Source organism: Herpailurus yagouaroundi, unplaced genomic scaffold, assembly GCF_014898765.1.
Source record: "Herpailurus yagouaroundi ecotype Mexico unplaced genomic scaffold, PumYag 100, whole genome shotgun sequence".
In the NCBI taxonomy this organism is placed as follows: Eukaryota; Metazoa; Chordata; class Mammalia; order Carnivora; family Felidae; genus Herpailurus; species Herpailurus yagouaroundi.
In genome coordinates, this window is record NW_024412391.1 from 22841415 (window position 1) to 22866314 (window position 24900).

General features: G+C 38.8%; 1 protein-coding gene across 17 annotated transcripts in view; it reads left to right on the forward strand.

The window, feature by feature from the left end:
- The window catches only part of CADPS2 (calcium dependent secretion activator 2), a 555001-nt gene that overhangs the window by 435713 nt on the left and 94388 nt on the right, over positions 1 to 24900 (forward strand). For 7 of the 17 annotated variants that reach the window (XM_040472104.1, XM_040472105.1, XM_040472110.1 and 4 more), the window contains 3 exons: positions 1144 to 1164; positions 22605 to 22708; positions 24528 to 24536. In XM_040472104.1, coding sequence (XP_040328038.1) covers positions 1144 to 1164; positions 22605 to 22708; positions 24528 to 24536 — 134 coding nt within the window. The remainder of the gene's footprint in view (positions 1 to 1143; positions 1165 to 22604; positions 22709 to 24527; positions 24537 to 24900) is intronic. The other 10 variants (XM_040472108.1, XM_040472112.1, XM_040472113.1 and 7 more) reach the window with 3 other exon arrangements.

Genomic DNA, 24900 nt, shown 5'->3' on the forward strand with positions numbered 1-24900 from the left:
ATCACAAGTGGTACGATGAAAAAGATTGATTATAATTGGCTGCGTCATATCCTTTTTTTCTCTCCGAATCCGATCAGGCTAACAAGCACGCAATAACCAACCTCCTGAGTGATTAACAAAAAAGCCATCCCATCACTATAGCAACCAATATTATATCACGAGAGTAACAACATGAAACCTCCTTAGTTACCAGTTTAACATCATTAATTATGATATCATGTTGTGTTAAAGCAAAAGCAATGAATATTAGCTCATTTGGGGAAAGTAGAAGATAAACAGATTGGTTTTCACATCATGAATACTCATTCAAACAATCTTCGTGTTTTGAACATTGTTGTGAACATGGGTTGAAAGAATCATTATAAAAATAGACCTATTAAAACCTTTCAAATCTAGTAAAGGGAAAAAAGTTTGTGCACAACTTGAATAAACACAGTATTGTTTTATTCAAGTGTTTAAACTCAATCCAAAAAAAAAAAAACCCTATGAGAATCCTTTTGTTCTTAACTGGCCATTCCAGTTAGTATTTTTGACCATTGTGCAAGAATACCGAAAACATAGGTTATTTCTATTTTCTAGTCCTAGAGTACCTTTTAACATGGACAAATAAAATTGTCCTAGCCATGGATGACTTTTGTTAATTAGTTAGACAAACGTGTTAACACTGGTGGTCAAAAGACATAGCTGTTCCTCTGGATCACACATGAAAACAAGTCTGTGTTAGAGAAAATCCTATTCTGGGACCAAATAAACAGTGAGCAGGGAGCTCTCATAGCTCTTTCCTTTCTGGAGTCATCTGTCTCTTACTTCTAGTCTACTGTGAGAATATTCTAGAAAATGGATCCTAGGAATCTAGGTGGGACTACTGAGCAGTCTCCATTTTCAGAAAAACAAAATGCATGCTTATCATATGAGAAAACGTCTGTGCATTTCATTTTCTCTCTTCCTTCCCACCCCCTTTTGTGTATGTTAAAAAATAAAGCGCTTTTTGCTTTATGCTCAGGATCAGACCAAGAACAAAATCAAATTTAAGTTAGATATAGGAAGTGGGCCACTTTTCTTTGCTTAATTGACTTTCTGCATTATGTGAGCAACATGGGTAGAGTCTGCTTTTTTCCTAAATTGTCTTTTCTTATGTTTTAGGGCCAGCAGAAAAGGAAGCAGGTAATGGATGTTTGTGCATGCACGTGCTGTTGTTTCTATTGTGGCATGATGTTTGATACTGATGAATAGCTGTCTGCTTTTCAGGGCTCCTATTAGATGACTTTGATTAAGATACTGAAAATACTTTCATTTTGGGAGAACTATTGTTAATGCTCTGTAGGTAAAATACAGGCCGTTTATCTCTGTTAAAGTTCAGCAGCGTTTTTTATACGAAGTCAAAGCCAAAAATTGGAGGCTGTATTAATGTTTTAAGCATGGACATTAATCTTATTTGGCAGCTGTAGCCAATATTTGGAGGGCTCTTACAGCTAGAGAAGAGGACCATCTCTCCTTTATCACTGCTGAAAAATAACACAGTGAAAAGCATAAATGCTATTAAATAAGAAGTAAGAAGCTCTCAACTTTGAAAGTTGCTAATCAGAGGAATGAGCAGGGATTATGAAGTCCTAGTCTCAGGAAATTGCTAGGAAAGTGTTCTCCGGATCTCTGAATTTTTAAAGGTTTTTTTACTTTTCTCTTATGCCACTTATCACAGTTGTAATTAATTTAATTATGTGCTGTTATGTGTTTATCTTGTCTGTCTCTTCTTTAGCCCCTTGCCGGCAGGGTCTTTATGGACTGTGTTTACTGTTGCATCCTGGCACCCAGCCCTGCACCACTGGCCCCAAGTAGGCTCTCGGTGCTTTGGAGAGAGAGGAGAGCTTAGCTAGTTAGGTTCATCCCTGGGCTCTTGCCCCATGGAACTTTCTAGTCCGAGTTTCCCTGTCTCATTTAAAGCCTACATGCAGTGTTACAGACAAGTTTGGGCTGGTTTTAACTGAAGTCTTCGACTAAAGGGTTCTCTTTCTGTTTTCCTAACTCTTTCCATTCTGTTTCAGCATTTGACCCCAGAAAGTGTGAGGAACAAAACACTCTGAGCCAGGAAAAGGGGAAAGAACACGATGACCACTAAAGTGCACTTTTGAGACTACCATCACTTCTTAAGACAGCCCATTGTAATAGCAACAGTCCTGTTCTCTTTAACAAACTTCTTCAAAATCTCTTAGGGCATTTCATCCACTGCAGTGTTCCTGTAGTGAAAATAGGTTTTTATATAGTTGACACACAGGAAGTCTGGGGTTGTTAGGGCTTTCCCACTGACACAGAGTAAATAAATCAGCCAGCTGGGACTTGCATCAGGTGTCCTGATCCCCAGCCTACCAAGGCTATGCTCCTTCCCCTGTGAAATATGAGGGAGTCACAGCACGTCTTCATGAAGGTTGAAGTGGAGGGACCATGTAGAGTTGCACACATTCCCATTAAAAAGAGGAGAGAACGAGAAAGTTGCTGTCCCTCATGTACCTCACTTCCAGACAGAAGCCTTCCCTTCACGCATTTCTGGCATCCATAGGACTGTTCAACTCTAGAGGCTGATGATGCTAGGAAAAATACTTTCCTTAAAATTAAATTCTAAGAGGGGCACCCGGCTGGCTCAGTCGGTGGAACATGTGACTCTTGATCTCAGGGTTGTGAGTTTGAGCCCTACTTTGGGTGTAGAGATTACTTAAAAATCTTAAAAAAAAAAAAAAAAAAAGGCAGGCCCAGATGGAAGAGAGAGAAAAATCAGTGTATAGTCTAGATGATTTCAGTGGATTGAAGGGATAGTTAATCTCAGTTGAAGAATGTTGTGAAATAATAAAAGAGAGGTTTTTAAAAAAAAAATGTAGTTCTATTTCTTTGGTTGCATTTGGTAGCAAGTTTAAGAGAGTTACCTAATGTTCTTGGGGGTGTAAATGACTCAAAATGAGAATGTCAGTTACATGTGTAAGAGCTCAAATGCTTCCAAGCAGTATTCTCTTGGGCATTATGATAATTTTCCTCAGTTAGTTTGTACCGTGTAGACAAGAGTTGAATTCTGCCCAAGATTGGTCTTCATTTTGTCATCTGTTGACAGTTCCCTCAGAGGTTTTGTTTTTGTTTTTGTTTTTTTGTTTTATTTACTCTGCTTCATTAGTTCCTAAAACAACTGTAGAAAACAGATATTTCATAGAAGAGGTAACCAAGACTATAGAAAAAGTCCGTAACTTTCACAAAGGTGTGCTGTTGTTATTCAATTCAGCAGACATGAGATTTGTACCCGTGCCTCTCAGATATGGAGCGTGTTCTGTCCACTGGTTGCCCTGCCTCTGGGGCTGTCCGATTCTGAGGCACAGTGCAAGAGCCAAGGGGTCACTTTTTCCAAAAGTATAGATATTTACTTAATAGTAAGAGCAAACAGTCATTAGTAGGAACTGTTTTAAGCACTTTGCATGTGTCCATTCGTCCTTTACGATAAATATTTCTATTACTGCTTTTTTAGGAAACTAAAGCAGAGAAGTCACTAGTCATACATCCAGAGACCACTAGGAAGCAGGAGATTAGAACACAGTGTCTCCCTTTCAAACTGTCATTTTATTTTCCTTGGTCTTTCTCCCTCCCTTTTCTTAGTGAGCCTGTGTAGTTAAGTTTGTACTCAGTTAAACTGCATGGGCATTTGAAAGGAGGTCTGGAGCGGTGCGGTTCATAGAATTATGATGGAAGCTGTAGATATAACTTACAATTTTCTAGTAATCGCATTAAAGAGGTAAAAAATGGAAAATTAATTTTAATAATAGTTTTTTAACCCAATATATCTAAAATATTCCTTTAAAGTGTATTCAATATAGAAAATTGAGATATTTTACAATATTTTTTCATATGTAGTCCTTGAAATCTGGTGTGTATTTTTACTAGCACATTTTGTCGCCCCATTTCAAGTACTTGTTTACCACATGTGACTATGGCTGCGGAATTAATCTGACAGCACAGATCCCATGGTAAGGCTAGGAACTGACTCCAAAATCCGAAGCTTTTTGTTTTTACGCTCACATATCTCACAGCGTCAGGTGTTGAAAGGGATTAAAATGTGCAACCTTGCCCCCCCGCCCAGCCCATACGTAGCCTCTTTTTCCCTCCCCTATTTTATTTTTCTCTGCAGCACTTGTATTCTAGCACATGATATGGTTCATTCATCCTACTCTTGTCCTAGAGTGGTAGCTCCACCAGGGCAGGACTTTCGTATTTTAGTAGCTGCTGTATCTCCAGTGCCTGAAAAAGGTGCCTGGCACATGTTTGGTACTCAATAAATATTTGTTGAATAAATGAATGAGTTTATGGCACAGAATGATCAAGCTATTTATAGCAGAGAGAACATGTATAAACTGGCAAGCTGGCTTACAAAAGGTCATTCAGATCAATCACTAAATAATCAGAAATATGAGAGCAAAAACTAACCACTTAAAAATAACAAGATTGGAGGGGCACCTGGGTGGCTCAGTTAGTTTAGCATCCAAATTTGGCTTAGGTCATGATCTCGCAAGTGATGAGTGGGTGAGAGCCTCGCCTCGGGCTCTGTGACAGCTCAGAGCCTGGAGCCTGCTTCAGTTTCTCTGTCTCCCGCTCTCTCTGCCCCTCTCTGCCCTCTCCCGCTTATGCCCTCTCTCTAAAAAATAAACATACATTAAAAAAGGTTTTTTAAATAACAAGATTGGACCAATTAAACCAGAATTCCACGCTCTTACCATGGGTGTGGGACACTAACCCTGGATCACAGCAGCCAGAGGTGATGGAGAACAGTGGCGTTAACAGTAGTTAGCATTCTAACCTGTTTCAGTTGTTTCCATAATTCAACATATGCTCAGTTGGACTTCTAGTTCTCTTCCATCCTTGGGAATTCTTCCCATTCTCCATCAGCAGCACGTATTTGCAGAAAAAAGGAATTTTACAACTTTGTAATAAATGAAATAAACGACCTCTCTCTAAATGTCTTCTTTCCTTCTTAGGATATCTTTGCATTTGTTTCATGAGAACAGAGTTCATTTTGAGAACTTAATATTTCTACAAGGCATTTTTTTTTTAATTTTAAGAAATATCTGAGAGCTACACGGTTGCAAAAATCAACTGGTGCTCTTCCTCGATTTAATTTTATCACTACTGTGCATTTAACAATAAGATCATTTTTACAGTATTTATAGTCTAGGGTTCAAAAAGGTACTGCAACTTTATCTTCCTAATTGTGTCTTTTTTTAAATTTAAATCACATACCTTTTTGATGCAAACTAGCTCTTTTTAAAGGAGAATCAATTCCTTACTTCAGGGAGTTTCTTATAGACAAGAACAGCAGTCTAGTAACAGTCCCTGCTATCTCCTGAAAACTACGTATCATATGAGGGCTTATGATAAAAGAGAGAGACGGCTCATTAGAGCTTGCCTTGACCTGAGATCTTTTGCATAGACTTGGTAGCTAGGCTTATTGTGAATCTCAAAACATGGAGGTGCCCTAAACAAAAGGTAGCATGGAATGAACAGGCAAGAGCTTTGTGCACTGAGGATCTGTCTGGGCCCTTTGGTTGCCAGGTTCCCAGGTCTAACCCCCAAGTGCTCTCATTTTCAAAGTCTCGGTTGAACAGGTAGAGATGCTTTCCCAGAGGGCCACACTGCTTGCTTTCTTTGAGAGAAGTTGCACTGTGGCAGGCCTTACGTCATTAGGATGTGTTTGCCATCTGGGTGGCATTTTAATTTAGCGCTCCGCTGTCAAGAGTATAGTGATAAATAATAAATAAAATCCGTTCTTAAGTGTATGTGTGTGTAGAAGTTGAGTAGATCAAAAGCATACTTGATGAAAATATTTTTTTGTCAGTGAATAATTTCTTACTAATATTTCTAGGATAACATAACCATTTTCTCTCATAAAAGCTATATTTTCTTATAAATTTGATTTTAAAAATTTTGAATATTATATGTTATGATGAATTCAGGTTACTGATATCTCTAAATAATAGTCCTGAAATTTTGCATTCCCATAAGAATTGACAGTACTCTGCAGGAAGTGATTTGTGTATTAGAAGAAACAATTCTCACCTTAAAAACTATAAAGCAAAGTTGAAGAATTAAAGAATTTTTTTGTAGCCTTTGTTAGCGTGGCTTGGATAGTAGGACTTTGGCACGAAAACCTTTATGATCATTTGTGCTTCTGAGTCACCTGATGACTTACAGACAAATTGAAAGATGTAATTTCTGACTCTAAAAGAGAATATCTTCTTGTTGTCTTCAAAATGTTTGAGAAAATTAAATCTATAAAGAGCTTTTAGTTTATAAAACTATGTATGTAGCGTAAACATTTGCTGCTTGAGCTACGCCATCTAGATAGGGACCAACTTAAAATTTATTTTTGTACTATATACAGAGAAAAAGTATTTTTCAGATGATCAGTGGACTCTTTAAATTACCTGAGAAGATAAATTTTTCTGATAGCTCTAAGTGACTTTTATTCCATTATCTAATATGCATCGGATGTTAATTTTAAATTATTTTTTCAACATGTTCCCATCAATATGTTGAGTTAAATGTTTTTAACACCCACTTCCTTGCTACCCCAGTAGCCTCATTCTTTAGGTCATATATACCAGAAAATATTATGACCATATTCTCTTTTCAGTACTATGTAAGTAATACGAATTTACTTTGGACGTTTCTACATCTAATTTGGAATGAATGAGGATTTGTAATATGTTTATTTGCTTCAGCTTTTTTCCCACCACCTCACTAGCCTCACAAGATAGCAGCCCCACACTGGATAATTTGTGTTCACACCAGTTAGTTAACTCATGACAGTGTTGACAAATTAATTCCTATGAATCAAGAGATGTTTGGGGGACAAACAGGAGTTGCAGGGATTATTGACGAGAAGAGGCAAATGAAGACTTTGGCTTCCATCCGACAGGGCTTTCCAGCTGTGCATGTACCTTCAGTCAGCTCAAGACAGACTTAAGACAGGAAGAGTGTGCTGTGCAGTTGTACAGTGGCTGTCTGCACACTCAGGTGACCAACTAAGAGAAAAGTCAACTGAGGACACAAGGAGCACCCTGTATACCAGTGACAGTATGATGGTAATGCTTGGAACCCCTCTCAGGACCACTGCATGTACTACCCACAGCTTTAGTGACCAAAGGACGAGGGTTCTGTCAACTCCAGACAAACCATGGAGACACTTAAGGACACTTGGCACTCTCTCCTCTGATATTGGTTCTGTCTGCATTTCATTAATATTCTTCTTGATTCGTTTGTGTTTAATTGTGAGGAAGCATTAGTATCTGTCACTCTGTTAAAAACAACTGCTGACAGTACCGTCCTGCTGCCTCTGGTTATGACTTCTCACCCTTTATGTTGGAGTTAATATTGCCAACACTGGATGATTCGTCGCACCTCCGCTGAGGTGTTCTGTGACCAAATGGAGTGGCATCTGTCCTTGATTCACAGTCTTTGTCGTGAGTCATCCACCATATCCTTCTTTGTTTTTGTAGTAGAAGTTATAATGAATAAGGAGAGTCTCAGTCAGGGATGGTCATAGCTAATCCCATATTCAAGGTGAAGCTTGACTCAATCTTGATTGATGTTCTCTTTCCAAATCAGGCTATCACAGGAATTTGATCTTCAGTTTAAATGGCAGCTAAGTTTAGGGTATTCGAGGGCAGTCCCTTCTTTTCCACCTTGGAAGCATAGTAATCCTCAGCTCTGTAGGCTCTATACCTATAAACTTCTTGGCATCCCCACCCACCCAGGTCTCCTGTTCTCCAGCATCAAGGGATGAGGTATCTTCCTCTTCAAGGTAGACTCATCCAACCTGTGATATTGATCTCAATTGCACCTACTTCTTTTTGGGTGGAATTTACTCCATCATATATCTCTTCTTTCTCCTGTGGTTAGTTCCCCCATCTTCCTTCTACATACTTCATTTCCATCTATAACCATGGTATCTCCATAAATAAAGCAGCTTTACCCTGATCTTCCATTGCTTGCCATCTGCCATCCAAAGAGCAGCTTATGCTCACATTCATTTCAGTCACCTTCACTTCACTTGTCTGCTCCAACGAGTTTGGTTGCCAGTCCCCAGTCTGTCTTGTGGAGAGTTCTAGCCTGGAGTATGGCTGAGCAGAGAGGGAGTGAAGGGTCATTGCCTTGAGACCATCAGTTCCTTTTGCCTTTGGAGTTGGTAGCAGTAGGCCAGATGGCTGTTATCTGTGGCTTTATCAAAACTGGGCCCAGCTGTGCTGCCATGAGCTGAAAACTGGAATGAGCTGAGCCACTCTCAGGCAGTCATGCCTTCAGTCCTCTGTATCCCAACGTCTAGCCTAGTGGATTACAACCTAAGGAGACTTTTGGTCAAGTACTGCAGCTTTGAATCTAGCAGATTAACAGTGAATCCATGTCCTTAGAAGTTGCCTAATGGGTTAGTAGCAAAAGGAAATTAGTAGTAGTATTGGTCTTGTATTCTGGGATCCTCTACTCCAAAGCCTGAGTTTCTCTGTCCTCAAAGGACACACAGGCAAGCACCTGCCTATCATTCCATCCTGAGTTTCTCCAATGACCATGAGCTTTCAAGTCAAAATGGACTCCTGAGGAGTTACAGCCCCTTATAAAAGACAGTAAACTAAATGATATGTGTCATCTAGAACTTACTATTCTTAGGAGCAAAAATTTACCTTAAGCGTAATATACTCAAGGATATATTGGAAGATTCTAGAAATATGCAGGAACAAGAAGTCAGAAACCAATTGGAAATATTGAATATGAAACATTAGGTATGAAAATAATATGGTAAGAAACATTGGATACAGGATGAATACAGCTGGAGAGCTTGTCATCTGGGAGATTAGTGAGAGCAGCAGGAAAGGTGAAGATGTAGACAGTGTAAAAAGAAAGCAAAGTGATGTGGAGAATAGAAAGAGTAAGATAGACTTCCATCAGACTGGTTATGAAAAAAATTCAGGTAAATATAATATGAAAAATAATTACAGACACAAGAGGTATAGAAAATAATGGAAGAGTATTATGAACAAAGACAAAAATTGAAAGTCTAGATGAAATTGATTACATTTCTTGAAAACCTATATTGGTGTGGTCAAGACAAGAAATGAGACTCAGGCTATTAAGTTTTAAAGTAATTGAGGGGCGCCTGGGTGGCGCAGTCGGTTAAGCGTCCGACTTCAGCCAGGTCACGATCTCGCGGTCGGTGAGTTCGAGCCCCGCGTCGGGCTCTGGGCTGATGGCTCAGAGCCTGGAGCCTGTTTCCGATTCTGTGTCTTCCTCTCTCTCTGCCCCTCCCCTGTTCATGCTTTGTGTCTCTCTGTCCCAAAAATAAATAAACGTTGAAAAAAAAAATTCAAAGTAATTGAAATGGTTGTGAAAACCCTCCCTTTCCCAGATCCCTAAGCCTGGTTGGTTTTGGAGGTGAGTTCTACCATATTTTTAAGGAAAAAATCCTATCCAAAATAAGTCCAGTGAAGTGGAAAATGAATGAATCCTGTCCAGTCCATTTCATGAGGCAAATACAATCTTAATTTCCATACCTGGTAAAGGCAGTAGAACAAAAGAACGTTATTACAGGCCCATTTCATTGTGAGCCTATATATGCAAAACCCCTAAGTATAAGCCTACAGAATCCAGCAGTTTATTGGGAAAATAATCAACGGGGTTTATCCCAGAAATATAAAAGGAGTTCAGCATTAGGAAACAAACTAAAAGCAAAAATCCTACCTCAAGAGACGTAAAAAAAAAAAAAAAAAGTATGTGGAAAATTATACTGTGAGCATCTTGGAATTTCTTAGCTTTATAAAACCCATATGGAAAAAAAACCTACACCAAATGTTTTACATAATGAAGGAAGTTAGAGGCATTCCCACTAGGGTTTGTGATAGTTACTTCCAGTATCGTCACAACACTGGGAGTCTTGGACAGCATGAAAGAAATGAAAAAAGTAAATCCAAAGAATGGGAAGAGGAGATAAAACCATCATTGCAGATGAAATGACCATCTGCCTAGAAAATCCAACAGGATCTACATAGAACCTTTTATATGTAAGTGTTCAGCCAGGTTGCCAGCTATAAAATCAGCCTGCTAAAATCCATAGCCTCTCTCTACACCAGTAGTTCTCGAATAATTTAGTCTCACAAACTTAGTACACTCTAAAAATTCAGATCCCAAAAAGCTTTTGTTCAGATAGGTTGTTTACCAGTATTTACCATACTAGAAGAAAAACATAGAGAAATTCATAAAATATTACTCTTTACAAATAGCAATAGCAAACCCATTACCTGTCAACATAAATAGCTTTATAAAAAATTTTTTGCACACCTCTTTAATGGCTGTCTTCATAGAAGACAGCTGGATTCTCATAGGCACTTCACACTGAGTCTATGACAATATGTTATTTTGGTTGATATATGTTTTTTAAAAATCGACATATACTGATCTGCAGTGGGAAAAGGGGAAAGTATTTTAATAGACTTTTTAGATAATTGTGGGTTTTCTTCTGTGTTATACTAAAGCTTGGCAAGTGATAATTTCTTATGGGTTAATTGCAATGTCGAATCTGAAAGCCTATCAATGAATTTTTCATGCTATTAAATCCAATTGGTTCATCATGTACTTTGAATGCGTTTTTCACCATGCATGATTTTTTAACACCATGTACTAATCATTTGGTCCACTGAGTTAAGATACTCTTAGTGTTAACAAGTATAATAAAGTCACCCTTGTTAATATCATCAGAAAAGTCTCAAAGCCTTGGGAAGCTGTCAAGTGCATGACAGATACAGGCTTACTAAAATTCTAATTTTCCTTGAAAGCTTTAATTTTATCATTAGCAACAAATACTATTTAAGTGACAGGTTTACTTAATTTTTCAGAAAACGTCTACCAAATATCCCCAAGTCTGAATAACCATATTTTTGTCCATCGGTAGGCTTTTCAACTAAAAAATGGTTCTCTGAAAATAAAACAGTTCAGCCTAGACTGAAACAAGCACACACTTTTACTTTAGACAATCATTACACTTCAGTATGCAGATGTGCCTAATGCCAAGTTCTCATTTTGTCACAGACGATATTTAAAAATGTATACTCAAGGGGAGAGATTCAATAAAATGGGTGGTTTTTTTTTTTTTTTTTTTTAATGTTTTATCAAGGACTTTTGTATGTAAAACTGGCTTTTTTCTTGCATGCACGGGGGTAAAGAACCCAGTGATTATAATTTAGCACCACAGCCTTGATTCATGCTAAGGTAACAAGAGTTTTACCTGCCACTGCTTTTGTACCATCACTGTGAAGATCAACTAAGTCAAAAAGGCAAAAACATTTCAGTATTATTATGAAAATACTTTTGCACTCACAGATCCCTGAAAGGTCCTGGGGATCTGCGGTGGTCTGCAAACCACAGTCAGAGAACCACTGCCTAGAAACCACTAACCACCATCAGTTAACTGCCTAGAAAATATTAACCAAAAGTATCTTTTACAGTAACCACCAAACATCCAGGAATTAACTTTGCCAAAAACATGCAAAACTTCCTAGACCTCTAAAGAAAATTTTGAAACTCAGAGGTCATAAAGAGAGATCGAAACAGATGTAAGATAGTCCTTGCCCTTAAGAGAGAGGACTTGACAGTATGATATTTAAACTCTCCCCCCAAATGTATAAATTAATTGCAGTGTCTGTTGGAATTCCAGAGGTTTTTTTTTTTTTTAAGAACGTGATAAATTGAAAATATAAGTGGAAGAATAAAGGATACTGAATAAGTCAACTTAAAATAAAATGCATGGAGACTTGCCTTGGCCGACACTAAGATTACAAAACTATCACCAAAGCCTGTGAAGAAGAATCTACAGGCTCACGTACCGATGGGAGCATGCTGTGCTTCATCCATAATAAAATGGACCATAAACCAGTGGGGAAAGGATGGACTGTTTCGAAGATGATGCTAGAAAGAAGGGCTTACTAAATGGACAAAAAATAAACTGAATCCCTTTCTGGTGGAAGCATGGCCTCCAGAGAGATCAGAAACCTCAATGTAATGAAGAAAATGTCTACTGCTATGGATTTAGTGTTTCTCTTTATTTTTTTGAAAGTTTGAGAGCGAACGAGTCGGGAGAGGAAGAGAGAATCGCAAGCAGGCCCCAAGCTATCAGCTCAAAGCCCAGCGTGGGGCTTGATCTCACAACCATGAGATCATAACCTGAGCCAAAGTCAAAAGTTAGACGCTTAACTGACTGAGCCACCCAGGCTCCCTGGTATTTCTCTTTTTGTAACTATCCCCAACTAATGTTTTTACCGTTTTGCTTCCTTGGTAATTTCTCAAGCTTGTCTGGTATCTATTTGAGATATGTAGCAAAATTGTTTTTAACTTTCTGATAAAACCTAGCATGTTCCAGTGTAGTTACTTCATTTTCTACATAGAATTGTCAGCTAACCATCTATCCTTGAGAAAAATACTTGACTGCTCTGAAGTGATGCCGTGAAAGCTTCCATGAATCCTACTGATTCCCAGTTGCAAGAGAGAAAAGATTCAGAAGATAATATAAGGGAGCTACACAAAATAATGCATCAAGAGTACTTAATTGAATATATCCCAGATTGCCCACGAGCTGGAAAAACATTATCTTCCCCCAAAACCTTCTCTTTGATGAATATTTGCCTTCTGTAGAAATTCTTAACCAGAACATAAGCACCTCCTGAGAAAAACCAAGCATTTATGTAATGTCTCCTTCAGTGTGCCCCTTACCAGGAATTATTCCCTCAGCCATGATCTCTAACACTCTGAACAGCTCTTGCTAAAGCCTTCTCTCCTTCCTCCGAAGATGCATGGAAATCTCATTACAAGTGTTCAACACCTGTTCCCTAAAAGGTCTCAAAAAGGATGTCAGTTTACTCAGCTCACTTGACAATGTGTCATGTTTTATTTTTTTTTTTTACTTTCACATGGAATGTGGTGCACAGATAAATGCAGCCTTGGAATAGCAAGTTTTCTTATGAGCCATTTGGTAGAATTTATCATTCTCTAAATCCATAGTTTGAAACCCACTGATTGGTGACCTTTTCATTTATTTACTAACGTGTGTCAACAGGTAAACCAAGTGACATATAGCCCTGTGGCTCCTGCAGCACCTTGTTAATCTGAGTAGTTTAGATGTATTAAAAAGTCTTTTCCAGTTGGACAAAACCAGAGTAATGCAAACTGACAGATTTCACCTCTTGATAGCTCAATAGAGTTTGTAAGTACTCGGAGCCTGGACAGGTGAATAGTTTTAGAAATCAGAGGTTATTACCTATCGGCCGTAACTATATGACCTATAAGTGGCCATATAGCTTCAAGAGCTAAATTAAAAGGCCTAATGAGTGTCTGTAATGCCAGATCCTTTTTTATTTCAAAAGGATAAACCTGTAAAAATACCCCAGAGGCATTTTGTTTACACACATTTTCACAGTGGCTGGCAGACGCAGGATGTTAAAATTGTAGAAACATTCAAGATATCACCAAGCCCAACCCACCTCTCTACACCTGGTCTTTACACTTGTCCAAGTAGGAGACATTCTCCAAATCTAAGCATCAGATATCACCACTAACGCATTAGTTGGCTGCCCTACCCCATCTTGTTTATATCTCAAAGGAGACAGAGATACATACAGACATCAAGATCTTTGACTCATTTCTTAGTACCCAAGGCTACAAATCTTTTCAAAATAGATCTTTCATACTGTTCTCTTTCCTTCTTCAGCTTGCCTCCCACTGGCCAGCCTCTGCAGTCCTGACTTTTCACCCTCCTCATTGCCCGTCATCACCACTACCTCCGGGATCCTGCTTTGCCTGACTGTTCACGGGCAGACCTTCTCCCTGAGAATGAAAGAGAGTTTAAGGGGCAGGAGGAGGATGGGAGAGTGGAGGTGTGATGGTACTTCTTTGATGCGTGAATGTAACAAATGACCAAGAAAACGCTACTTTAAGTAAATGTAATTAGAAGACAAGAACTAGGCGTGAAATTTAAGATGCTATAGCCCTTAATTATGTGGTAATTTAGTACTGGCCTGGCAGTTACTATAACTGAGATCAATTTCTGAATCTGAATTCTGTTGAGAGGATAAGGAGCACTGAAACCAAGGAGACCATTTATCAGTTTCAGCTGCTGAATATATATCAGTGTGTGTGAGATATATGTATGATAGATGTATAGGCTATATAACGGGATAGATACAAAGACCAGTCTTTAGGAAAACCCCTGTTACACAGTTAGGCAGAATTCTCCATGGAAAAATTTTATGCTGTCATTAAAATCCTGCAACATATTTCTAACCAGAGCTAAACAGAGTTAAATAAACATTGCAGAAAGTTTTTTTTCTCTGTCAAGCCTTCATAGTCCTCTCAGCCAGCAATCCTATGAAGATATTTTTTTTTTCCTGTGAGATCCTGGATCTTCTTCACAAACTTGAAAGCCAGCGTCACAATAGTTAAAAAGACAACTCTATTTTTTTTAAACTTTTTAAGTGTTTATTTCTGAGAGAGAGAGCGTGAACAGGGGAGGGGCAGAGAGAGAGGGAGACACAGAATCCGAAGTAGGCTCCAGGTTCTGAGCTGTCAGCACAGAGACCTATGCAGGGCTCAAACTCACCAACCATGAGATCATGACCTGAGCCGAAGTCAGATGCTCAACTGACTGAGCCACCCAGGCGCCCCTAAAAGGACAACTTTAATAAAATCAAGCCAAGGTGTCTGTTTCTCCACTCTTACAAATCACATAACTATAAAAGCCTGTGACAATTTAAGCCTACTAATGTTTCTCTGATTCCATCACCATCACCCCTTATTTTAAGATCTTAAGAGGAGACTGTGTTGCCGTATTCCTCCTGAAGAAAGTCTCACAAAACCTCACTGATGTCTACCTCACATATGTATCTTTTTATGGCCCATTACCCCTGAATCTCCACTTGTTCTTGGCGTCTGCATTTGTTCGGTTTGGGTCCATTCTGGCTGCTATGGGCCTGTACTCCAGTGGCCAATCTCCTTTGATCCAGAGTTGACCATTGGCTTAAAAATGAATTTACTGAGGGGAGAGATAATCCAGGTAAAGTAGCTAATGTGACTGTCACAACAGAACAATTACTCCAAAGTGCTGTATCATTAGCATGGTTAATTCCAGAGGTATTAACTGCAACTGTTGCTTTAAATGGCAGGGTTATTAAGGAAGTTAATACCCAAGGGATTCTTGGAATTAGGCCACAGACCTATTGTTTTCAAACATCTATGGTATTAGTACTCTCAGGGATTTTAAACAGCTGTAGGGAGGCCATAACATTCCAGATATTTTCATTCACACAGAATTGTTCAAATATGTACACCATCCTACTGAATAACATGACAGAAAAGTAAGATGTGTTCAGATTCTACAGAAAAAGTCACCTTTTTTTTCCCCTAAAATGAAATTTATACAAAGAGGTAGCTTGATTTCAGGTAAACGAAATAATCTGAAGTTCCTACGGGTCACCCTGGTATATGTTTGTTTTTCATAAACACTGGTAGTTCTCAAAGTGCATTCCCCAAAGTGGCATCATTGGCAACTCCTAGGAACTTGTAGGAAATGCAGATTCTTGGGTCCCAAACAAGATCTATGGAATCTGAAATTCAGAGGGTGATGCCAGGGAATCCGTGTTTAACAAGCTCTCCGGGAGGTTCTGGTGCATGCCGAAGCTGAGAACCACAGATCTATACGGAAGCTATTCCAGTCATCGATTGCAGCGATGGATGTATTCCAGCACTCTCAAAACTGTACTAACATTTAGGTTGCCATCAGACAATCCAGGAAGGGATCCATGTTAATGCTATTCTCTTGCATTAGCTGAGAGTACCACGTCTTGGGGAGTCAGATACTGGGCAAGGTTGAGTCAGGTTGGCCCTGAAGAGTTGGGGAAGTAGAGTTTAGTTTTAGAAACTGCTTCTCCCCTAGATTCTGAGGCAGTCTTCTTAGCATGTTCTACCCTGTTTCCTCTACGTGGCTAACTCAGGAGTTCCCCCCGGAGTCATCTAGTCACGAGTTCTGAAAGTGGCAGACAGGTTTCAAGAGGGAGTTTTGCCTAATAAGGAAGAATTTGCTCTCTTACCCACCTTTCCCTCTCAGGATGAGAAATCCCATGAGCATGGAGATCTGGCTGGGATTAGGACTCGAAGAAGCCTGGTCGTGTTAGGCTCTGGCACTCTCACTCACCACAGGTTGCTGTGCTAGAGCCAGAGGATAGGTCAGAAGACCTCAATAAATTTTAGACTTTCCAATTGAGTCATCAGTCTGGATCATGCAAAGTGGGAGAACATTAACACCAATAAGAGTTAAGGTTACAATTAGGGACAGACTAGAGTCAGTAGACATTCCTTGAGCCAAGGGAAATACAAATCAGAACTATGATGTACTACCTCACACCTGTCAGAATGGCTAAAATTAACAACTCAGGCAACAGCAGATGTTGGCAAGGATGCAAAGAGGAACCCTCTTGCCCTGTTGGTGGGAATGCAAACTGGTGCAGCCACTCTGGAAAACAGTATGGAAGTTCCTCAAAAAATTAAAAATCGGATTACCCTACGACCCAGCAGTTGCAACTATGATGTATTTATCCAAAGGATACAGGAGTGCTGTTTCAAAAGGGCACGTGCACCCCAGTGTCAACAATAACCGAAGTATGGAAAGAGCCCAAATATTGATAGACTGATGAATGCCTAAAGAAGATGTGGTATGTATATACAATGGAATATTACTCAGTGGTCAAAAGTGATGAGATCTTGCCATTTGCAACAACATGGATGGAATTGAGTATATTCTAAGCAAAATAAGTCAGAGGAAGCTAAATATATGATTTCACTCATATGAGGAATTTAAGATACAAAACAGATGAACATAAAGGGAGGGAAGCAAAAATAATATAAAAACAAGGAGACAAACCATAAGAGACTCCTAAATACAGAGAACAAACTGAGGGTTGCTGGAGGGGGTGTTGGGGGGGATGGGCTAAATGGCCGATGGGCATTAAGGAGGACACTTGTTGGGATGAGCACTGTTATATATAAGTGTTATGTAAAAGTGATGAATCCCTAAATTCCATTCCTGAAATCGTGATTACACTATATGTAAAGCAGTTAGACTGCTGCTGACTTTCTCTGATCTAAAGTTTCTGACCTCACAGACTCACTAAAAGAAGCTTTTATTTCTGAAGATCTCTTTATGTTACCTATGAGCAACTTAAAGCCTTCCTATTGACGTATCTTTGATCATATTTCTTGCACGATAATAATGCTTTTCTTGCATGTTGAGTCCACTTAATTCCCTCTGTATCAGAGCTTTATAGCAGAACTTCCTCATATTGACCAAAAGCCTATGGTATAGAGCTATCCTCTATACCATATAACCTGCCAAGAGAGAAAGACACATAACTTCTTTGAAGCCTGAAATATTACCTTGTTCATCATCATATCCCCTTAGTTGTTAGCAGACTACCTTCCAGGCAATAAATGTTGACTCAAATTCAGGGTCACAAAATCTGGGGATGTTGAGGAACCAGGCAAGAAATCTTAGTTCGTATATAGGAATTACTTTTTGATGTACTCTAGCTGGTTATCATGACCTAGATGCAAGGGAGAGAAGTATTATGGTAGCATTATTGCCATAGTCCCTTTATCCAACACCATCTTTATTGTTTGGTTGCAAGTATAGATATAAGTCTGTTAAGACTTAAGGTCAAATACCTTACAAATTTCTCCATATCCTATATGGGGGAAGGGGGGGACTGAAATGATCTTACTGGTCTTCTCCCCAGGTTCCCTTGCAACCTTCACTCTGAGCATCACTGTGTGTCCACCACTAAGGATTTTGACAGGAAACGGCTAGAAGGGAGGCAGCTGGGGAGAATATGCTAAGAGTATGCAGTAGGGAACAGAATTAAAGCCTAAAGCCTGCTAAAGCAAAATAGTCCAGCTGTCTTCTCTACCTCCTTACCTTTTTTCTGCTGAGATATTTTCTTCAATGTACAGAGCTATAATGAAAAGGAATTGCTTTGACCAGTCAGGGAGTGTTAACTGTAGAAAATTAAAAGTGGTGCAAAATGAAGAAAGCTTGTCCCCAAGAGCAGTGCATTGAAAAGTCATCAAGCAACCTTGCTACTTCGGGCATATTTGTTTCAAATGACACTATTTGAAATGTATTACAACAATCATCAGCTTGGTGCGAAGCTTGAAGAATATAGAGACATAGGTAATGCTGTGAAGATGTTACAGAAAGTGAACATTTTGAGGAGGAATTCTCAAATATTCAGTGTTCAGATTTGTAATGGAGCCATTGATAACCTTGTTATCTAATAGAGTTCTGACTATAGACATGCATTAAACTTCTTGGCTGTAGTCAAATGAGTGACAGCCAGAGATGGTATACACAGGGTACTTGATAAAAATGCTATTTATTTAAAGTATTAGAGTGGCCATTATGTTCAAGTACAAAGTTCTGCTCTTCTCAGTAAATTTAGTCTGGAAAAAATAAAATGTTTTAAACTGTTTTTAAGTTTCAGAAGGACACAGGGTACTCTCCAAGTTTTTACTTAAGATAGTGTCAAATGTAAAAGCTGGTTTTGACATAGTCACCTGTAAACAGAAACAAGTTTTCAGGTTCTTTCTGTGATTATTTTCCATTGTTGCATACTTGTGGCTAAGGATATGGTGACTTAATAAACTCTTCAAACCTGCAGCCATTTCAGAAGCTTCTATTGAACGTATACAGTCAGTCGAGTGTGTGTGTGATTCCTATTCAAAGAATTGAAAATTAAAAAGGATTCAGTCCTTGTGTTATTGCCGCTTACCTGACATCAGAGGTAAGATTTTAATCCATTCTCAGCCGGTATCCTGTATGACCTTGGACACCTTCTTTAACCCCTCCAAGGACTCTCTTAATATGGAAATGGGGGCCATTATTTTCTAACTTGCAGAATGGTTGTAAGGATTCAGTAAATAATGTAATAAAGAAGGTAGGAAAGTAAGTTCTTTTGTGATAATAAATTTTGTTGCTTTTCTATTTCCTTATGAAAAACACATGATATAAACATAGAAATATGTTTAACACAATCCAATGTAGAGAAAGCCCAACATTTATGTTTATAGGAAGCATAGAATTTCTTAGCTAGAAGGAATTGTAGAGATTATAGGATTTGGTGACTCTTAGCATTTGTTTAGTTTATGAACCACTTTGAGAACCTGAAAGGTATGATCCTTCTCTCCCCGCAATGCCTTCATACCCAAAACTTAGCAAATAATTTTAAGGCTGTGCCCTAAAACCTGTTCCTAATCTCTAAATCCCTTGGGTTGAGAATCCTCAACTCAATACCTTCAATCTAAAGATGGAAAAATTAAGGAATATAAATTACAAATTACAAATATGTCTTTCTCTAAGAATACAGCATTCATCAGATTTTTGAGCATTATTCTCAAACTGCAGCCACATTTCATTGGTGGACTTGCCGATTCTGTCACCCTTGTCATGTTAGTGACAGGAGCAATTTGCAGTCATACACAAAGTTAAGTGATTTGGGTATTTACTTTTAACACAGTTTTTCCCAAAAAGGTATATTCTTGCATCGTCAATAAACTTTCATTAGTTATCTGTGATGGTCCAAAGCCTATTCAAAATATTGAGGGTACAAGATAATGAGATCTAGTTTCTGACTTGGATCTGGGCATAGACTCATAAGCCCCTAAGAGGGGAACTCGGAGGGAGGAGTAACTCATTCAGCCCTAGAACTTTAAGAAGGTCCCACATTTAAGGCAACATTAAAGTTGTATCTTCAATGATGAGTAGGGGTTTTCTAGGCAAAGAATCCAGATGTCTTAACTCCCTGTGTGGGAAGATTTTACATGGCTTAGTTGTCTTTTTAGTTTAGAATCATTAACTGATACATATATGGCAGTCCTAAAATATATAGGACGCCCCATTGGAGACCCATTCCCTGGTTTTACAACCATGCATTCCTCATTTCCTGAGCCACACAGTCTCCAAACCTCAGAGTCATTCTCCTCTCTGGCCTGCAATTTCTAGTAACTTTCAAGGGCTTGCAAATTTGTTCTTCAAAGCATCCCTGCGCCCTCCTCTTACCATCTTCCCATAGTTCTCCATATTGCTAGACCTGACCCTTGGAATCCTGGTCACACAGCCTCACCAATCCTTCCTTTTTCTGCACAACCACAAATACATTTTCCTAAAATCAATTTAATCTGAAGCCTTTCAAAGCAACGCTTGCTGTGTTATACGTAGGATATAGTTATCCAGTGTACTTATGATCTTACTTAAAGCCTGCCACAGTCCGAGCCCAAACTCATCACCTATTATTCTCCTGCATGCCAGGCAGGGGCAAAGCAGAAGTGGTAAGAGCCCACATTAAGTTCAGTTCTCCCTTTTCCACTTGCTAGCTGTTGCACTTCATCCTTCCAGGCTTGTTTCCTTATTTGTAAGTTAGATGAAGAAATAACCAAACAAAGCTGTTAGGGAAATTAGTGTGGTGATGCATGGAAAGTGCCTGGCGCTATATGCCTGACACATAATTGACTCTCAATAAATGGTAACATTTGTAATCATTATCTTCCTCTGAAACGCACCTCTCTGTCATAGAGACATTTCTAGAAACCTGTCCTCTACCTACCAGGTCATTTGTTACTCCTTTAGGACCTGCTTCAGGTTCTGCTTACCTTCCTGCTGATTCCTCCCTCCAAACCCACCTGTTCTCGGCTGCTCTCACATCTACATTACTGCTGTGTTTGCTCTGCGTTGTTTTCAAACTTTTCTTAAGGAGCTTGTCTTTCTCATCAGACTGTAGTAGCTAGAGCTGCCCCCAAATGGAGGAGATCATTGTGCAAAGCCATGATCTCCTTGACTTCACCCTCTTTTGAGGATTTTGAAGTGATCGTGAAACAGGTGGAAGATTGGATTGTTGATGTCTAAGGATCCTTTTCAGTAGTGATTTTGGAGTCTGAGTTGTTACAGATCAGGGACATGGCTTACACCCCCTCCTCCTCACAGCTTAAGAACATGTAGGGGCACTCAATTATGTGGTGTTTGGCAGACTGGCTTTCTGCTCTTGACCCCTGTCACAGACAAGCGGTGGCTTTCCATCCTGCAGGGAAGTTTAGGAGAATGAGTGCAGGGTTGGGGGATGGAAACCCCCACATCTATCACACTGTGACCTGTAGTACGCTTATAATAAATGTTTAATGAGCAAGCACCAGCCGTAAGCAGTGTTTCACTGCCTCATTGTACAGCCCTTGGAAATAAGAGCAATTGGAAGAGTGTCTTTCAAGTTTAAGGCTAAAGTTTTAGGAAGAAGTTGAAGGAAAATATCCATTGCCAAAAATCAGAACTCCTTAGGTTCCGCAGAAAAAAGCCATTTCTCGGGGCGCCTGGGTGGCTCAGGCAGTTAAGTGTAAGACTCTTGATTTTGGCTCAGTTCTTGGTCTCCCAGTTTGTGCGATAGAGCCCCCACATCAGGCTCTATGCTGACAGTGCAGAGCCTGCTTGGGATTCTCTCTCACCTTGCTCCCTGCCCCTCCCCTGCTCCTTGTGCACTCGTGTGCTCACCCTCTCTCTCTTTCAAAATAAACATTTTAAAAAGAAAAAGCCCTTTTCCTGAAAATTTTATTTCCCTTCTTTACAACCTCCTTACTGGGACAAAGAGTCCATGAACGTAGGACAGTGTTTATCTTCAGTGTGCTTGTTCGAAACTCTGTTCTTCACATTCAGTTTGAAACAGTTTCATTATATGAGGCACTGCTGATTTCTGCCAGTTTGTTGTATCTCTAAAATCAACTGCTTTTCCTTCTCTGTTGCTGAATTTCAGGTAGCTGTACTTAATCTTATTGTGGCCTTGCCTTTTTATACCAGTTTCCCTAATGCTGAGAGAACCTTCAGCTTCAAAGAACTCCTCCCCACCCCTCTCCAGTTGGAGGAGGGCAGTGGGTGGCATAATGGCAGACATGGAAGGATGGGGTGGGGGAGGGGGAGGAATCAGTTAATCGCAGGATGTCCAGATTGTTTTAGGTGGCTTTATATTTCTTGAATTTAAGATCAATGTAAACTATAAACATTTCAGGCTGAGAATTTAAATGGCAACAAAAAACCATGGTTTTTGCTAATGTCAGGAATAACTCATCTGGTGAGAATGGTATTGTATTGATAATACAATACAGAGAGAAGGAAAAGACTATAGTATCGTCTCTCTTTGTGTTTCTGACCTTGAGGAGAATAGTAACTTGTTTGTTGCAGAAGTTGAGCATCTAATGTGCTGATGCACCTGTTCTTATATATTAAATGGCAAAGCACTTGCAGTTCTGTGATTGCTTTGTGAGGGAAATATTTTCTACAATCTGGTGAACTGTTTTTGTTTTTTTTTTAAGAATGTATTTATTTGTATTTTTTGCATCTCTTATTTCTCAAAAATATGCTTTCTATTCTACTTCAACACCCTGATCTCCTCATTACATATTGGAGTATGTTTGGCTTTTTCTTTTCAAGGTAACATTATCACGATTTCTTTTTAACATAGAGACCATGAACCAGGCAACTCCTGCCAGAAAGCTGGAAGAGGTCCTTCACCTAGCAGAGCTCTGCATAGAAGTCTTACAGCAGAACGAAGAGCATCATGCAGAGGTGACGACTTGCTTTAACTCTCCTATAAAGCTGCACGTGATGCTTTGCCATAGTGGGAATAGCACTGAAGAAGTGGCCTGCCCGTAGACTTTGATAGGTAGCTAGCCATCTACCTGTAAGAAAAACTGAGAATGTATGTGCATTTCCTGGGTATCCAATTCCTGTATGTTACAGAGGGACTGTAGATGTATATAATTTATTATCTGTTCCTGACAACAGTCACTCTGTGAGGAACACGGGAGGACTTATGGGATCTGCCAAACACGTACAGGTAATCAGAAGCAGAGCTGGAACACAAACCCATCTCCTGATGCCGGATTCCTTGCGTCTCCCCCATGCTGGGATGGCTTTAGTTTAGAAATGGAAATTAATCAAGATGCAAAAGGAAAAGTAGTGATAAACTATAACAAAATCAAATAGAAGACATGGATAACTACATGACTGATAATTAGTCTTTCATTCTTACCATCAAACTTTTCTCTAAATTTTCACTAAACCTGCATTCTTTATAGTGTTAAAAGTTTTAATTGTGTATTAACATTCACTCTGTAGAGTGGTATTTCACCGGGCCAACTGCTTATTCTAAGACTTAAAACTGCTGCTCTTTTTAATAGTCATGAGCGTATTAAAAAACAAAACAAAACAAAAGGGGGCACCTTGGTGGCTCAGTCGGTTAAACCTCTGACTTCGGCTCAGGTCATGATCTCACAGTTTGTGAGTTTGAGCTCCACATCGGGCTCTGTGCTGACAGCTCATAGCCTGGAGCCTGCTTCAGATTCTGTGTCTTCCTCTCTCTCTGCCCCTCCTCCTTTCCTGCTCTGTCTCTCAAAAATAAACATTAAAAATTAAAAATTAAAAAAAAAAGAATTTTATGACTTTGAATTCAGTTTGGAAAATATATGGATTTAAGTAAGTATAATAAATTTCAGGGCCTTAACAGTGCTTTTATTCTTGAGGAAGCACATGAAATGGGCAAGAGTTTTTTAAAAGCCCAGATACATAAGACTTTATAGAACATTTATATGTAATGAGGCCAAGTTCTTAAAAATATGAGAAACTATAGGAAGTACATTTTAAGCAAATTCTTAAAAAAGAATATTCAGGAAACCTTACTATAGGTAACTAAGATTTATGGTATCTGATTATAAATATGATCATTCAAAACATCTGCTTTTAGCTCACACTATGGAATCTAGTTTTTACCTTACATCTGTCATGTGTGAACTTGTTATGGATATTTTATTTTAAACTGAAGAAACAGCTGCTTCAATAATGTGAAATGAATCCCCATGAGGATCTTCTCTAGGCTAGTACTACTGCTATGCTACAATGAAAATGATTATATGCTGAGATATATATATGTGATGTCTTTGTCTTTTGTTAAAAGGCATTAGCATCAGAGTGTTAGACATTTTTGAATTAAAAAATATTTCTGATTGGATATTCAGCTTCAGTGTATTTCACCTAAATGGGTACATCTAATATTCCCCTACATTTCACAAAAATAACATTTAATTTTCCTGTACTCATAGGGAAAATAATTACTCTCCTGTCTTTTAAATGCAATGATTAAGTGTTGTCTACTCCACGCAGTCACTAAATGCTTGTTAAAGGTAATGTATTCAAATATAATTAAAATGTAAATAATATTTTGTAATCCACAAAAATATGGTTGGCGAGATGGATAATTAAAGCTCATAAATATCACTCTACTATATGCTGAAGTATAAAATTATTATAATGACCTCTTTTTAAAATGCTTTGTAACACTCTGGCCTTTTCCATTACCCAATGCTTCCAAAATCTTGGAATCCATCAGGGAAGAGAGGTGAGTAAAACTGTTCCCACTGTTTTTCTAGCATGGAATAAATAGCTCTTTTAGTGAAGATTAGATAGAACCCACTTTGATCGTAGTTACTTTAACACCAAGTTACTTCTCCTCCTTACAATTAAAGATTATTTCTTTGAATGGACTTATCTTGGTTGTATCGTTTCTATAAATGTGTCTTAATAATTGTGTGCATAATTACTGCTGGCCATCTAAGTAAGGTTTTTGAAAAGGTTTTGATGATTTGGTTTTATCCTTTTTTTTTGCCTTTTTCTTTTCTTTCTTTCTTTTTTTTTTTTTTTTTTAAAGATTTTTATTTTACTTTTAAGTAATCTCTACACCCATTGCGGGACTGAAATGTACC